Below are 17,343 nucleotides of genomic sequence, written 5' to 3'. Positions count from 1 at the left end.
AATCAGGCACCTGTGTCTCTCAGTGGTGGAGAGGAATTGTTTGCAGAGGACTAGAAACCTTTAAAGTAGGGTTCATTTAAACACGTTCATTTACTGCAATTACCTCTGTACTGTACGCAAAACATATAAACAATTATGCCAGTTAAAGGGATAGTCCACCAAAAAGGTAATAGTCATCATTTACTCACCCTAATGTAGATCCAAACGTGTCTGTCTTTCTTTCTTTCTTTCTTTCTTTCTTTCTTTCTTTCTTTCTTTCTTTCCTTCTTTCTATTGTGGAACATAAAAGTGGATATTTTGAAGAATGCTGGTGATGACTAATCAGTTTTGGTTCCCATTGACTTCCATAGTATGTGCAAAACCTCAGTGAAAGTCAATGGGAAGTGAAACTTGTCTTCTTTTGTGTTCTGCTGAAGACAGGAATGCATACAACTGCAACATGAGCAGTGTTGGGGAAAGTTTTAGAAGTAATGCGTTATTGCGTTGCTTCCTTAAAAAGTAACTCATTTCATTTCTTAATTACTTTTTATGTAAAGTATTTACATTACAGTAATGAGATTAATTTTGCATTACTTGGGTTACTTAAAAAAAAAAAAACTTTCACACATAAAGTGCAAATGCAGCAAATGCAAATTCACAAAAATTTTGACACATTTTAAAGAAAAATCCACGTTCTAATACAAAACCGGAGCATTTGAATTGTATGCGCGCGTCAGGCAGCCTTATCAGTGGCGAACGAGATGAGATGATGATTTAAGAGTTGTTCTTAGTCTATCCAATTGAACCTACTTGATGCGGCGCATCCGTGTTGTTCATTCAAAACATTGCAGAAATATAGAAAGTCAATGCGAAGAAGATCTTGGTTACGTAAAAAACACATTTTCCGTGCAAAACCGCATTTGCTGCGCTGCTTCTTCATTGTTTTCTCTGTAAACAAGCACTCGATGGACATCTTTGAGCATTGCTCTCGCTCTCGCGGCAGAGATCCGCATGTGTAGAAAGCCATGCACAGTTCAACTTTCAGAAAACATCCATACTTTGTGGGTTTTTTTCCATTCCACTGCATCTCTGTTTTATCGGCACCTCGGCTCTTTGTATTAAACTATGCATAAATACATGATGCTGTTTTGTTCATAATTGTTTATGCGATTTAAACATTATTTTAAACGTTAAACCTTTTTTTGGTCATGTTATTTCATTGCACAATATTTTGCTCAGTGCGCCCTCTTGTGGCCTCAGGAGACAAGCTATAAACTGTTTCCCCCTAACCGAAATTAAGTTAGAATATAATAATTATATGAAATTCGAACATAATTCTCATATATTATAAAACTAAAATATTTTTCAGCCATTTTGACAGCCCTAGAGCGCAGTACAAACAAACCTTTCAGCCGTGCTGCCATTCACGATTACAGAGGACGCAAGAGAAGAAAGTTCAACACTCTGGGCCCTATTTTAACGATCTGAAACGCAAGTGTCAAAGCGCAAGTAACTTTGTGGGCGGATCCCGGCGCTGTTGCTATTTTCCCGGCGGGATAAATGCCTCTTGCGCCTGGCGCAAATCTAAAAAGGGGTTGGTCTGAAGTAGCTTCATTATTCATAGGTGTGGTTTGGGCGTAACGTGAAATAAACCAATCAGAGCGTCCTCTCACATTCCCTTTAAGAGCAGGCGCGCTTGTTCCACGGCGGATCGCTATTATAGCGGCGGATTTGACAGCGCACGCCAGGAGCGGTTCACAGCCGAGGAGACCGACGTTCTCGTCAGGACCGTAAAACACAGAGAAGTGACATTGGGGATGATGGGAGAAACCCACCCAAATTAGCTTCGGTTAAACAGGCGTATAATTTGGGTAAATGTGTAGCCTAATCTAGATTTTTTTTTTTTTAAATCTAGATAGATCTTTTTCACATCTTCACGGACACAACAATGATTTCCATTGTGTGTTAATATTTTTCCTTGTAATAATGTATGATTTGCAAAAATGAAAACTGCTGCGTCTGTTTATATTAGAGAATCAAAGTGGATGCGCGTTAACACGCTACATTATGGCCAAGCACGCGCCCTTAAAATACCACATCACTAACGCGCAACGCGCCACTGTCTTTAGACTGTTTTTTTCCTGGTCAGTGGCGCAATTGCTTTCTAAAACTGGAAAATAGCACCAGGGAACTTTTGCGCGGGAACACGCCTCCTCTTTGCGCTGAACCGCCCCCGCGAGCGCAAGTTCATTCCCTATTTTACCAACGTGCGTTTGTGGAGGGAAAAGTCCGCCGTGCGCGGGTGCAAAATAGGAATGATACATGCGTCGGTGTTCAAACTCAATTGCGCTGGGTGCAAGATAGGGCCCTCTTACTTCTACATTAAAAACAAAAAAAGTTATTTAAAGTTATTTTTGGCTTATTAGTATGGTTGCAGGTTTGCGTAATATTTAACTTTACGTTACTTGAAAAAAGCAATCGGATTACATAACTTGTGTTACTTGTAATGTATTACCCTAAACACTAAACACGAGGGTGAGTAAATGATGACAGGATTTTCATGTGTCACAAATCACTTTTCATAATGTCAATTCAATACTTAGTCTGGTGCAATGTACATTAATCTTTACACACGTTCCTGAAAAAAATATTTTGTCAGTGGTTATTGTAATTAGTTGAATTATATAATTCATAATAACATAATTAATAAGATTAACAGTTTTAATTTGATTGACAGCTCTAGTCAATGTGAAATTGTTCCTGCAACGTATTTTAAAGTGAAGTAGGCTATTCAATTATAAACGCAAGGTGAGGCTTGACATTTGAATGTGTGAATAGCTTTAGAAAGAAAAACACTTCCATATCTTTAAAACCTGACATTTGAAAACAGGTTTAAATATTAGATGTTATGGTCTTAAGAGCATCTAAGTGCTTGTCAGCGCTAGGCAGAAAAGGAAAAACACAGATGGCGTGTTGCTGGTAAGAAGCAGATGTTGAAGGCTAGTGTGTAAAGTGCTGTCCACCACTGTCACCTCAGGACTTCTGCTATTGTGTGTAAAGATGCAACACCGTTAACAACATGAACCCGCTTGAGTCCGGACATGATGTCTGGCTTTTACACTTCTGTCACTCGGCTGTTCAGTGTCAGACTCTCTGTCATGGCTGGAAAAAACATTCTTCTGTGCATAAATATCATAATTTAATATTAGCAATCAATCACCTATTCATAATTGATTTTTTCTTTAAAAAGTATTCATGTTCATATTATATACAGTACTACAAGTGTAATAAATACTCATAAATACACACACACACACACACACACACACACACACACACACACACACACACACACACACACACACACACACACACACACACACACACACACAAATGACATTCTTTAAATCGTTCTATTCATCAAAGAATTCTGAAAAAAATATTTTATTTTATTAAATTATTTAACAATTGTATAAAAATATTATACAAAAGTATCCAAAAATATGAAGCAGTACCACTGTTTTCATCATCATAATAATAATAATCATAAATGTTTCTTAAACATATAAAGAAAAATTATATGTTTCTTATAATTAATAATAATAATTCATAAATGTGTGAAGAAATAAATGTTTCATTTATTCTTCATAAATGAGCATCAAATCATCATATTAGAGTGATTTCTGAAGGATCATGTGACTCTGAAGACTGGAGTAATGATGCTGAAAATTCAGCTTTGATCACAGGAATAAATTACATTTGAACATTTATTAAAATAGAGAAAAGTTATTTCATATTGTAATAATATTTCACAATATAACTAATTTTACTGTATTTTTTTTTATCACACAAACGCAGCCTTGTTGAGCAGAAGAGACTTCTTTTAGAACATTAACAAATCTTACCAAACCCAAACTTTTGAACGGTAAATAATAAATATATTTTTAAATATTTGAAATTACAAAAAAAAAAAAAAAGAATAATTCATTATTTTAAGCATCTAAAATTGAAACAATAAGCGATTTAAATCCCAATAAGAAAAAAAAAATCCCAAAAAAGGGATTAAAAATGTATTTCAAGCTTGATGCAGTGGCAGTATTTGTAAAACACTTCACAGTTGCGGTGAATGCTGTTATTTTGACATGCATCGTGTCCAATCAGGAGTGTGCGCTGTCCTGTCCTCATCTACTCGTGTGCACATGTCAACATCTCCCCGCTGACTGTCCCGCACCTGCCACTGGGACACACGTGTGTGAATGAAGCACCAGAGGCGGCGGGCCGAACTGCATTTTGCTAATAGGGTGGATGTACTGATCTTTGGGACCATCATGCACTGCTTCCCAGAACCAAATCAACAGCCAGAAACAAACTACAGAGGGAGGAAGACAAAGAGAAGCTCTGTCGTACTGTTGCTTTAACTACTACTGCCGTGTATAGTATGCACACTGACTGCACAAAGTACACATAAGGTATACAACACTGCACAGGAAATAAATATAGAAAAAAAAAATTGGTGAAAATTTAATAGAATACAATTTTAAAAAATAGAAAAATATGTTCTAAATATATATAAATATATTTAAAAATAACATAAATACTTTACAAATATAAATACTTTAAATTATATTAATAATAGGCCTATTTACCAAAAGTTGATGATTTTGAAAATTTTATTGAGTAAAGATGATCAGCAAGGCTTCACTTATTTGTTTAAAATAGTGAAATATTATTAATAGTTAAAATAACTGTTTTCTATGTGAATAAATGTTAAAATGCAATTTATTCCAGTGATCAAAGCTGGATTTTCCAGTCTTCAGTGTCACATGATCCTTCAGAAATCACTCTAATATGATGATTTGATGCTCGAGAAACATTTCTGATTATTATCAATGTTGAAAACAGTTGCTGCTTCATATAATAGAGCAATAATTGAAAATTCAGCTTTGATCGCTGGAATAAATAACATTTTAAAATATATTCAAATAGAAAACAGTTATTTTAAATTGTAATAATTATCCACAATTTTACAGTGTATTCTTGATCAAATAAATGCAGCCTTGATGAGCATAAGAGACTTCTTACAAAAACATGAAAAAAATATTTTGATGTATAATAATATAGAACTTTATAAATAATCAAAATTATTCTTTTTTTTCATGTTATTTTTTTTTACTAAGTTAAATATATATGCAATGGAATGAGATCATGTGACAAAAGAAGCATATCAGAATTACTGTTTGCAATATTTATAAATATTTATTTTATATAAAAGTTTCTTTTTATAGCAATGGGATGAGATCATATGAAAAAAAGAAGCATATTAATGTTTCTTTATATGTAAGCTGAGTGTATATTCAGTGCGCTTGCTTATATAATTATTCACAATTTTACAGTGTATTTTTGATCAAATAAATGCAGACTTCCTTCAAAAAACATGAAAAAAAACGTAATTATTCCAAACTTTTGACTTTTAATGTATATTAATATAGAACTTTATAAATAAACAAAAAATTTGTTTAGATTTTTTTCAAGTTTTTTTTTTACTAAGTTAAATATGCAATGGAATGAGATCATGTGACAAAAGAAAAGTACTAGTGTTTGAAATATTTAATAATGTTTCTTCATATGTAAGCTGAGTGTATATTCAGTGTGCTTGCTTATATAATTATTCACAATTTTACAGTATATTTTTGATCAAATAAATGCAGACTTCCTTCAAAAAACATGAAAAAAACTTAATTATTCCAAATGTTTGACTTTTAATGTATATTAATATTGAACTTTATAAATACTTGTTTAGTTTTTTTTTACTAAGTTAAATATGCAATGGAATGAGATCATGTGACAAAAGAAGCGTACTAGTGTTTGAAATATTTATAAATGTTTCTTTATATGTAAGCTGAGTGTATACTCAGTGCGCTTGCTTATATTCCAAACACAATTTTTTTTTTTACATTTTTAAGAATATGAAGACAAATAGATGACTCCCTAAAATAAATTAGCAATGGGATGAGATCATTTGAAAAAAAGAAGCATATTTAATAATGTTTCTTTATATGTAAGCTGAGTGTATACTGCTTATAATCCAAGCACCGCCCGGGGAGATGACCAGAGGGAATAAGAAAGCCTGGGACGCACCTGTTGCTCTTGGACACGTCACCCGCATCCTCTGCGTGTGCAGGTTGATGGGAACGAACTCCAGATATTTCTGGCCTTTGCTGCAGCTGGGCTTGAACGACGGGCCTGGGAAAGATCACCAAAAGCCAAGCGTTTAAATATAATCTGGTTCAAGAGCAAAACAAACAGGCAGAAGAGCACAAACAAACAGCGAGGGGCTCCGCCATCTGCGTCTATTGATTTACAGCTTCATGCAAATACACGCGTTCACTATTAGTCCGAGTTTGCATGCGTTCGAGAACAAAGCGGCGGCCCGATCAAATGAATAGCCATGTTGGTCTGATTAGATGAATAAAAAGAAGGCAATTAAACATCAATTAAAAGCGAGAGAGCCTTCAAGCAAAGGCCTTTCATTCAGAGGTGTGAATGAGGTCTTTCATACGGGACGCATAAAAGAAGTCCTGGGTGACCTTGAGTGACTCGTGCTTTAGTGCTGACCGCTGAGAGACCGCATCAAAACCTCACGATCTGATCACAGGCGGTCACAAACATCGCTCTCCCAAACGCCAGCTCATTTACTCTTAAATCCACTAAGCACCGGATTCTGCTGAAATTAGGCACCACCTGCTTTGTGCAAAAACAACCCAATTAAAATCTTAAGAAACGGATACTGTAAGCCCCTATGGTGAAGCAAATATCGCCCAGCGACACACGGCAGGCTTTTGATCCCTTCAATGTAATATATGCAAATATAGCCGACAAAGACTCTTTGAAACGTTATCAGCACTTTCAAACTGAACACATTATCTGAGCAACTGTGCTGCGAGTAGACAAAGAAATAGTATAAATAAACTGGTGATAAATAAATAAATTAGAGAGTAAATATGCTGGGTTATTTCAACAAAAGACAGCTAAAAAAAATTATTATTGCATTTTTGCATGCTTTTTATGATGTTATTCCCCTCCAAATTTATACGATTACTCTCAATTCTCAGATTTTTTTAGTTTTCTATATCACAAAAGTGCTAAAATGTATCAAGTACCGTGTTGGCTAAGTTACTTTAAAGTCTCCCTGTGGTCAAAATCAAGCATTTAATGTTGTTTATATGTCTTATCGTCAAAGTCGACAGCATTGCTGAGTATTTTCTGCTTAAAACTGGAGCGAACCAAAGACAGTCTCAAACACACGGTTTGAAATCGCTGGTGTTTCTGACGTCACACACTACCTTGTAACCAATCAGATCAACGTGTGATCGTCAACCAGTGGATCTCTGAGCGAGTGAGTGGAGGCAGGGCTCATTTGCATATTCATAGAACCGCGCATACTAAATGAGGCAAGGGTGTCGAGTTACATTCAAGCTGTTTTAAGGCATGAAGACGTTTTTTTCAAGGAAAAAACTTTTAAATATGTAATTTTGTTGATTAAAGATGGGATCAAATCTACAGGGGGACTTTAAAACAGTAATTAATTACTAGCTTCTAATTACATTTTCAACAGTGTAATTAGATTACTGTACTAATACTCTCTCTAAATATAGCCGACAAAGACTCTTTGAAACGTTATCAGCACTTTCAAACTGAACACATTATCTGAGCAACTGTGCTGCGAGTAGACAAAGAAATAGTATAAATAAACTGGTGATAAATAAATAAGTTAGAGAGTAAATATGCTGGGTTATTTCAACAAAAGACAGCTAAAAAAAATTATTATTGCATTTTTGCATGCTTTTCATGATATTATTTCCCTCCAAATTTATACGATTACTCTCAATTCTCAGAATTTTTTAGTTTTCTATATCACAAAAGTGCTAAAATGTATCAAGTACCGTGTTGGCTAAGTTACTTTAAAGTCCCCCTGTGGTCAAAATCAAGCATTTAATGTTGTTTATATGTCTTATATGTGGTGTTTTTAATATATGCTTTAAGACAGACCATGTGTAAGTTCATAAGTCGACAGCATTGCTGAGTATTTTCTGCTTAAAACTGCAGTGAACCAAAGACAGTCTCAAAAACACGGTGTGAAATCGCTGGTGTTTCTGACGTCACACACTACCTTGTAACCAATCAGATCAACGTGTGATCGTCAACCAGTGGATCTCTGAGCGAGTGAGTGAGTGGAGGAGGGCTCATTTGCATATTCATAGAACCGCGCATACTAAATGAGGCAAGGGTGTCGAGTTACATTCAAGCTGTTTTAAGGCATGAAGACTTTTTTTTCAAGGAAAAAACTTTTAAATATGTAATTTTGTTGATTAAAGATGGGATCAAATCTACAGGGGGACTTTAAAACAGTAATTAATTACTAGCTTCTAATTACATTTTCAACAGTGTAATTAGATTACTGTACTAATACTCTCTCTAAGAAGTATTAGATTGCGTATTACTTTCTCAATCCCATATCAACCATGACCAGCTGAACAATACAAGGATAGACATAAAAATGCTCTTTGTTCATTCAAATAAATAATACAACATTCATAAATTATTCTATAAACTGACCAAAGTATTTCAAGGGAGACGGTTGCATTAAAAATTAGACGTTAAATTTTGATGTTTAATCCACTATTGTTTTTATATAGAATTTTTCTGTAATCTATAAAGTATTTCAAGGGAAAAGTAATTCAGTTATAGTAATCATTACACCCAACACTGGTTAAAAACTACCGTGTATATAAATACTGTAGTTTACAAATTAAACAAAAAATTATTAAACCAAAAACAAACAAATCAATATAAAAATTTGGGGGGAAATTGTCAAGAAAATAAAGTCAATGCAAAAATTCATGGTCTTAAAACAGGCTTCATTTTGATAATAGGCTTTCATTTTATTTGTGCAAAACTTAACCATGACAAAGCACATATTAAGTATACAGTGCTATGCATAAGTTTAGACACCCATGCTAAAGTTGACTAAAAAGAGGAATAAAAAATCATCTTTTGGAGATTGAACTTAATGCCTTAATTAAAAAAAATAGGAAAAATCTAACCTTTAAGGACACCAATTTTATTTGTGAATGAATAATGTATCGTAAATAAATAAATGTTCTTCCTTAAAATACAGGGTGCATAAGTTTGGACACCCCTATGTTAAATTCCCATAGAGGCAGGCAGATTTTTATTTTTAAAGGCCAGTTACTTCATGGATCCAGGATACTCTGCATCCTGATAAAGTTCCCTTGGCCTTTGGGATTAAAATAGCCCCACATCATCACATATCCTTCACCATACCTGGAGATTGGCATGGAGTACTTTCCATAAGATCATCTCTCAATGCAAATCAAACCAGCTGTTAGGCTAACTGAAATAAAACCATGCCAATCTCCAGGTATGGTGAAGGCTATGTGATGATGTGGGGCTATTTAAATCCCAAAGGCCAAGGGAACTTTATCAGGATGCAGAGTATCCTGGATCCATGAAGTAACTGGCCTTTAAAAATAAAAATCTGCCTGCCTCTATGGGAATTTAACATAGGGGTGTCCAAACTTATGCACCCTGTATTTTAAGGAAGAACATTTATTTATTTACGATACATTATTCATTCACAAAGAAAATTGGTGTCCTTAAAGGTTAGATTTTTCCTATTTTTTTAAATTAAGGCATTAAGTTCAATTTCCAAAAGATGATTTTTTATTCCTCTTTTTAGTCAACTTTAGCATGGGTGTCTAAACTTATGCATAGCACTGTATAATTCATATTATCAATGGTGATTCTCTTTACTGTAATACAGAATTGATCTATATTACAAAAATACTGAAGTGTTTTTAATTGAAATAAGTACTATAAATACTACTATTATAATATATGAATACAAAATAAATAAACAAACAAACACATAAATACATACATACATAAATTGAAGGAAACTGGCATGAAAATAATGACACACAAATTGTGACCCTCAAATTGTGTGACACAATGCAAAAAACTTGTGAGGGTCTTAAAATATGCTTCATTTAATTTCATGCAAAACATAAAAAAAAAAAAATGATTAGGTAAATTTCCCCCAAAAAAATCATATTATTCTCAATGGTGATTCTCATTACTGTATATACAGTATTTATCTTTATTAGAAAATTGAAAATTTAAATAAGTACTACAAATACTACAATGTATAAACACTTTATAATTTAAAGCAAATCAATTAAATAATCAATTTAGTTAAAATTGTCATGAAAATAATGGCACAAAATGCAAAAATTAGTGATGTTCTTAAAGTAGGCTTAATTTTGATAACAGCCTTTCATTTATTTCCATGCAAGATGAAATATGATCAGGGATTCACACATATAGTGTGTGAGCACTTTAACATGTAACGGCACATTCTCAATCGACACCAAAAGCACAAACGGACTCTTGAAAAAGTGAAGTACTTTGATAATTGCATGTGATCATACTTCTTTAAAACCCCGTGAACATCAATTAAAGGTTAAACACCCCCGCCAGAGCCCACTGAACAACACAGGTCAACAGGTCAGCAGCTCAGATACTGCTCAATAACACTCAAATATACATCACACCTGCCACGGCTAGGACAAAATGCTCTTTTTATTTATAATAAAACATACCGAGGAAGGAGAAAGTCAATAAATAAAGAGTAGCATCCACACTGAGGCATGACCTTTGCCCAAACATGTTATCTCTGCTGCAAGTTTGACCCTTGTTAAATGTAAAATGTACACCGTGAAACTTTTAACAAGGCATACATTCACTACACCTCCACAGCATTATGTTAGGTGGGAAGTAGCGGCAGTCGGAAGCACGGACAAAAAAAATACATCATGACCAAATTAGATACTGTATATATATATACTTTATGGTTCTTGCACCCAGCGCAAATGACTTTGTACGCCGACGCATGTATCATTCCTATTTTGCACCCGACACACAGCGGACTTTTCCCTCCACAGACGCACGTCGGTAAATTAGGGAATGAACTTGCGCTCTGAGAAAAGAGGAGGCGTGTTCCGGCGCAAACGTTCCCTGATGATATTTTGCAGTTTCAGAAAACAACTCCACCACAGACCAGGAAAACCCTAGTCTAAAGTCAGCGGCGTGTTATTCAGATGCTATTTTAAGGGTGCGTGCTTGGCCATAATGTAACGCGTGCACGACGCACATACTGTACACTTTGCTTCTCTCATCTACACAGACGCAGCAGTTCATATTTTTGCAAACCATACATAATTACAAGGAAAAATATTACCACACGAGGGACATCATTGTGGTGTCCATGAAGAAATAGGCATAAATCTAGCTTACGCATTAAATTATTCAGGCTAATTGTAGTAATGACGGATCAAACTGTTTGATCAATAGTGGCGAGACACATCGGTATACAAGGACAATCTGATAAAGTGGGTTGTCCGTCAAGAACCAGGAAACAAAATTCGGAAGACTGTGAAATCACCGTTACCATCATGTAAGTTGCGTGCGCTGGGAAACCCGCCGTTATAATAGCGATCCGCCATGGAACAAGCGCGCCGGCTCTTAAAGGGAATGTGAGAGGACGCTCTGATTGGTTTATTGCACGTTACGCCCAAACCACACCTATGAGTAATGTAGCGACTTCAGACCAACACATTTTATGGCGCTTTTCCACTACACAGTACCAGCTCGCCTCGACTCGCCTTTGTTTGGTTTTCCACTGTGTAAAAGTTGTACCGGTACCTGCTTCCAGGTACCTTTTTTTCGTATCACCTTCGGCGAGGTTCTAAGCGAGCTGAGGCGATACTAAAATATGACGTGAAACACAGCAGACTGCTGATTGGTCAGAGAGAATCGTCACTATTCACTGCGTCATCATTGCACGCGCCAGACGGAGTATCCTGAATAACCCCGGCATTTTTAAATAGTTTTGCCAGAGACTGCGTGATATACCCATTACTAATATTATGTAAAACAGCATACACTCGATTTCCTCCATTGTCCTGTGTGTGTGGGTAGCGGGTGTGTGTCGCGTCGCTATGACGACCAGGTACTATTTGTGGAGGTACTATCTGCAATGGAAAACGGAGAGAAACGCGAGCCGAGGCGAGTCGAGTCGGTACTGGTAATGGAAAAGCGCCATTAGATTTGCAAGATCCGCCCACAAAGTAACTTGCGTTTTGTGTTTGATACTTGCGTTTTAGATCGTTAGAATAGGGCCCTATATATATATACATCATGCCGAGATGTTCTTTTGCTTACTGTGTGTTGGAGTAATAGTTGTGTAAAACTTTATCTAATGAGTGCATCTTTAAGCGGCACTGATGCTGAGCACTTGCGGGTAGTTTAGTGTTATTTCCAGGAATGCTCTGTGTGGCATGAGTCCCGAGACTGAGCTGTCAGTGGGACAGATGTGCTCTCTCCTGGGACACGGGCTAATGGAGGCGGGCCAGCCAGCCATGGCGGAGGAATTAGCCCCATCACACACACCATCTGCCCGCGCAGGTGCTGGCGAGGGAACCCCCAGCAAAACTGACCACCCGTCCACATGGTTCTGGTGACTCAATCCTTATTACACTCTTAAAAATTATTGGCATTGATGGTTCCATTAAGAACCTTTAACATCCATGGAATCTTTTCATTCCACAAAAGATTCTTTATAGCGGAAATATGTTCTTTAGAAATTTCAAAGAATAAAAGATTTAAAAACCATTTAACCACAAATGCGCCACGCATTATGTAATCACGTTGAGAGGTCATGCATGACGTAGGCGTAAGTACAGACCTAGTGTATAAAGCGAACGTCAGTTAAGTCAAACGTCTTTACAAAAACAAAATAATAAATAAAAGGTAAAACAACGATGTCGGGTTGTTCGCCCAACTCTACATTTTCCTCCTACGTCAGGTTACCGTCGACCTTTCCAACGTGATTACGTAATGCGTGAAGTCATGGACGTGCAAGGCGAGCATTTGTGTTTGTGTTTGCATTAATAAATGTTTTTTTTTTTTTTAAACCTGGAATGTTTTCCTCAAAACCATTAATTTCTTTCCGACTGAGGAAAGAAAGACATGAACATCTTGGATGACGTGGGGGTGAGTAAATCATCAGGAAATTTTAATTCTGAAGTGAACTAATCCTTTAAGAACTGTTTGTTAGCATTTCATTTCATTTAACTTAACAATTATTTGAATTAAAATAACAATATTTTATGGTTTTAGACTCTAATAACCCCGGTGCCGGGTGTCATCATGCACGTCTCCTTGCTTCCAAAACCCATACAGTGCTGCCGGCACAAACGCCTCTGACTGATTCAGATGTTCTCCTGCTTGGCGGTAGGTCTCTTATGCCGAGCGCTTTCAGGGTTTTCCTCCCGTCCAGCAGGCACCAGAGTCCCGGGGCAACAGCAGCAGGAGTGTCTCGTGGAGTCTGCGGCCTGGAGGCTCACACAGCGCAGACGGTCTGCGGTTTCACAGCGCTTCTGGGAAACAAATCAGCGTCTGAGGCTTAATAAACTGTTTTTACGCCTATGTAAGGAAGCTGACTAGAGTAAACACTAGACTAGAGTAAATCCATAAAAAAATAACAGTGTCCAGAGGCTGGCAAAAATCACCATAAAAGTATGATTTAAAAAACAGTCCACATGAGGCATGCACTATATTGTGAGTCTCCTGAAGCCATAAGACCGCTTTAAGTGAGGAAAAGATTGAAATTTAGATGCTAAATGACAGAAAATGTTTCCTTCCTTTAGCATCAATAACATTAAACTTGCTGTGATGTGGCATTTTTGAATCTGATTGCATTTGATTATGGGGTCAGTAAGATTATGTTTGGTCATCAGGTTAAATATTATTACCATTTAAAATAACTGTTTTCTGTTTGATTATATTTTTAAAATGTAATTTACTCCGGTGATGGCAAAAAAAATACTTTTCAACTGTAGTGTATATATAGTATATCTATTTTATTGATATTTTATGGTGGTTTTAGAACCTGACAGATTAACTAATTCAACTGTGACTGTCAACTGGGTGTGTTCACACTTGTAGTTCGGTTCGCTTGGTTTGTTTGGTATGGACCAAAAACCTGGACCTGGTCTGCTTAGCATTCACATTGGCATTTTAACACTGAATCAAAAGATGCCGGACTTAGGCCCGGATCACACCTAACGCGTTTTTTGCAGTGAGGGGCGCCTTTTTTCTATTGTTTTCCTATGGCAGTGAGCGTTCGGCGCGCTGTTTATGCGCCTGCTGCGCCTTGCGTGTTACCACCTGCTGCGCCTCGCGTTTTTTAAGTTGAAAAAAAAAATCAACCCCGAGCGGAAAAAGCGCCCGACGTCATCGCGTTTTTTTCCACTGTCCAATCGAATGAATGGAGTGGTGGGACTTCCGTCACGCCCTCTGCTTGTCCATTTTTTTTGTTAAGTTTACAATGTGACAGTTTACTTGACAACAAACCCAAGTTTTTTTGCGCGCACTCGCTATTAGACTGACAGCTGACTCGGTGGTTGCTTGGCAACATAAAAACCGCAGCGAACTGCTATTTCAGGTGTGATCGGGTATTTTTTTTGCAGTGCTGTGCGCCTCGCGTTTTCGAACCTGAAAAACGCGTTAGGTGTGATCCGAGATGCTTTCACATCTGTAGTTCGGTTCATTTGGTCCGGACCAAGGGCGAAAAATAATACTTTGTAGCATTTTTCAGGCGTTTTGGTTCCTTTTCACTTTTCATTGCTCTGAATCAGTCCGAATCAGTTGATGAAACGAACCAAAATGCAGTCACGTGACAACATCCACATCCACATCACTCGTTGGCCAGATGGGTCTTTAACGTATTTCCATAACTGTACTTCGATTGGTCAGAATTAACATGCGGGGAAATTCCAACAGAACTCGACTGAGAGGCGACTGCGTGGCTGATTGTATCCCTGGTCATAGTTTATTATATAGTTTGTCTACACCACTTTAGGCAAACAATAACATTTGAGAATGAAGCGAGGATGCGGCTTGAAAATATTGTTTTAATGCACGCACGCAAGTCACTTCATGAGGAGGCGTGCATTAATGTTGCTAAACAGTGACACACAGCGCCGCTGACTACGGCAGCTGGTTTAGTCCAAAAATGCACCAGTGTGCACACTTATTCAAATGAAGCGCACTAACAGAGCAATCGCACCAGAGTTCGCTTTAATCCAACCAAACATGTCAAGTGTGAACACACCCAAATTTATAACAGAATTTTCCTTTACAGAAAAGTCCAGAAAGCTTCATCGCTAAGGATTTTAATTACCCTAAACTCCTTCCACGGCTCAGTGGGGTCTTGGATTTGTCTTACTTTGCTCTCTCTGACGGGACGAGTGAGTATGTGGGTTTCGCTATCCCGCTGGAGGACTGACAAACAACAGGATTAGCTCCCAGTGCCTCTAATTCCACCGGCTGCAAAACAATGCTAACACAAAATGATTAATTCATTAGTTAACACACTCTGAAGTACCCAGAGACAGCCTTGTCTAATTAAAAATGAATTAAATGAAAGGGAAAAAAAACCACCAGAGGTTTTTATTTTTTAATTTAGACCAGAGCCAAACGATGCAATACCCGCCCCGAGGTGAAGAGGGCGGCGGGAGAACGGATCTGCCCTTTTGAGGAACGACGGATCAAAACCAAACACTCTCTCAAGCCACAAGTTGCCAACCTTGTTACAACTGATAACATTAGATATCAATAATTAATACTCTGCAGTGGCACTGCGGATTATGACAACATCCCACAGGACAGGAACAACATACACAGCTCCTATCAGGATGCTCCATTAATAACGTTGACTAGTGTTTCTAGCTTAGTTTACAGGTTTCATTTTTAAGATTTTAGCATGTTCTGTGTTAGCATGTCAACCTCTGTAAATGCACAGAAACATTTTGAAAGTTTTGTGGCTTTCAAAAGACACTCGTTCACACTAATGCCGACTGCACTCGCAAGCTACTATTATATCTTGAATTAGTTTACATTTTTAATGTGTTTTTTGTGTGCAAGATTTGAGACCCCTGCGTTCCCAGCAAACACGTTTTGGTTTGAATGAATGTTGTGTATAATTAGTAGTTCATTGCCACACAAAAACCTCCCTGCAATGCTCTGTGAACGTGGTTGTAGTAAAATTAAACATTCTGTGACACTTTTCAGGAGAATCAACCTACAAATATCTAACTTGCATATTTCAATTGCATATTAAGATGGAATAGAAAAAAAATGTGTCTCACTTTACATTAATTGGCTTTAAGTACTATGTACTTACATCGAAAAATAAGTACAATGTACTTATTGTGTTGATGTTGTATTGTAAAAGACTTTTGCTGCTATTGAGGTGTGATACGGGTAAGGTTAGGGACAGGTGTGCTGGTGTGGGTTTGGTTTAAGGTTGGGTTAAGATGTAAGGGAAGGGTCAACAGTGTAATTATAAATACAATTACATAAATTAATTACAGCTCTAACTACATGCCGGTATTTTTTAAATATGTGACCTAATCCAGCAAAATGAGTCACAGTGACCCAAATTTCAAAATTGAGATTGTAGTATTATTAATTAATGAGGAGCTTTCAAATGATATCCTAGTCAAAGTCATACCTTGAATGGTTGTAAAGATATACACATTTGAATTACGGTCGTCTGTCCTCTTTTTCCAATTGAAAACCTGAGAAAATCGCTTTTAAAGTTTTTTGCCCGATTGTTTGTTGATATCTTTCAAAATCCATTGCATTTAAAGGGATAAACTATTTATTTTACAGCTTAATTTGACCAAAGACATTAATATATAACATGACATCTCTCAAATTAATAATATTTAATCTTTCTGAGGAGATCTGTTAGGTTATTTACACAGAGTGCTGCGTCTGACAGGACGATGGCTGGACCAATCGCGTGCCGGTCAGTCGAAACAGGGCTTCCCGCTGACAAATGATCAGCGTTTATGTACATTTCTAAGCTTTTTGATTGGTTCTTCTATACAACGTGTAACACCATGTTTGGAGAGCAGAGATAGTGACGTTTCAGGGGATACCCGGGAAATGCACAGAGGTGACGAGAGGAGTTGAGAAAACTTTAGTAACACTTTGTAAACTTTAATAGTCATTTAAATACCTTTACTCAATTATCTGGACTAGAAAACGTTGGGAGATTATTTTTGAATGTCTGTTCTTTTGAAATTAGTCAAAATTTTATACGAAAAAAATCATATTATTTCATTGTTTTTCCACATAATCGACCCATATCTTAAAAAGGAACGTTGCGACTTCAAACTCATTTCGCCAGAGCGGGTCACATATAAGTACAAC

At 36.8% G+C, this 17,343-nt stretch overlaps 1 protein-coding gene across 1 annotated transcript in view; it reads right to left on the bottom strand.

The window, feature by feature from the left end:
• inpp4b (inositol polyphosphate-4-phosphatase type II B) overlaps window positions 1-17,343 on the bottom strand; it is a 183,349-nt gene that overhangs the window by 68,745 nt on the left and 97,261 nt on the right. Inside the window, exon 8 of the mRNA XM_079616181.1 lies at window positions 6,118-6,222. Coding sequence (XP_079472307.1) covers window positions 6,118-6,222 — 105 coding nt within the window. The remainder of the gene's footprint in view (window positions 1-6,117; window positions 6,223-17,343) is intronic.

This window comes from Phoxinus phoxinus, assembly GCF_949152265.1.
Source record: "Phoxinus phoxinus genome assembly, chromosome: 6".
NCBI classification, from domain to species: domain Eukaryota; kingdom Metazoa; phylum Chordata; class Actinopteri; order Cypriniformes; family Leuciscidae; genus Phoxinus; species Phoxinus phoxinus.
This window is presented reverse-complemented; position numbering and strand designations above follow the sequence as displayed.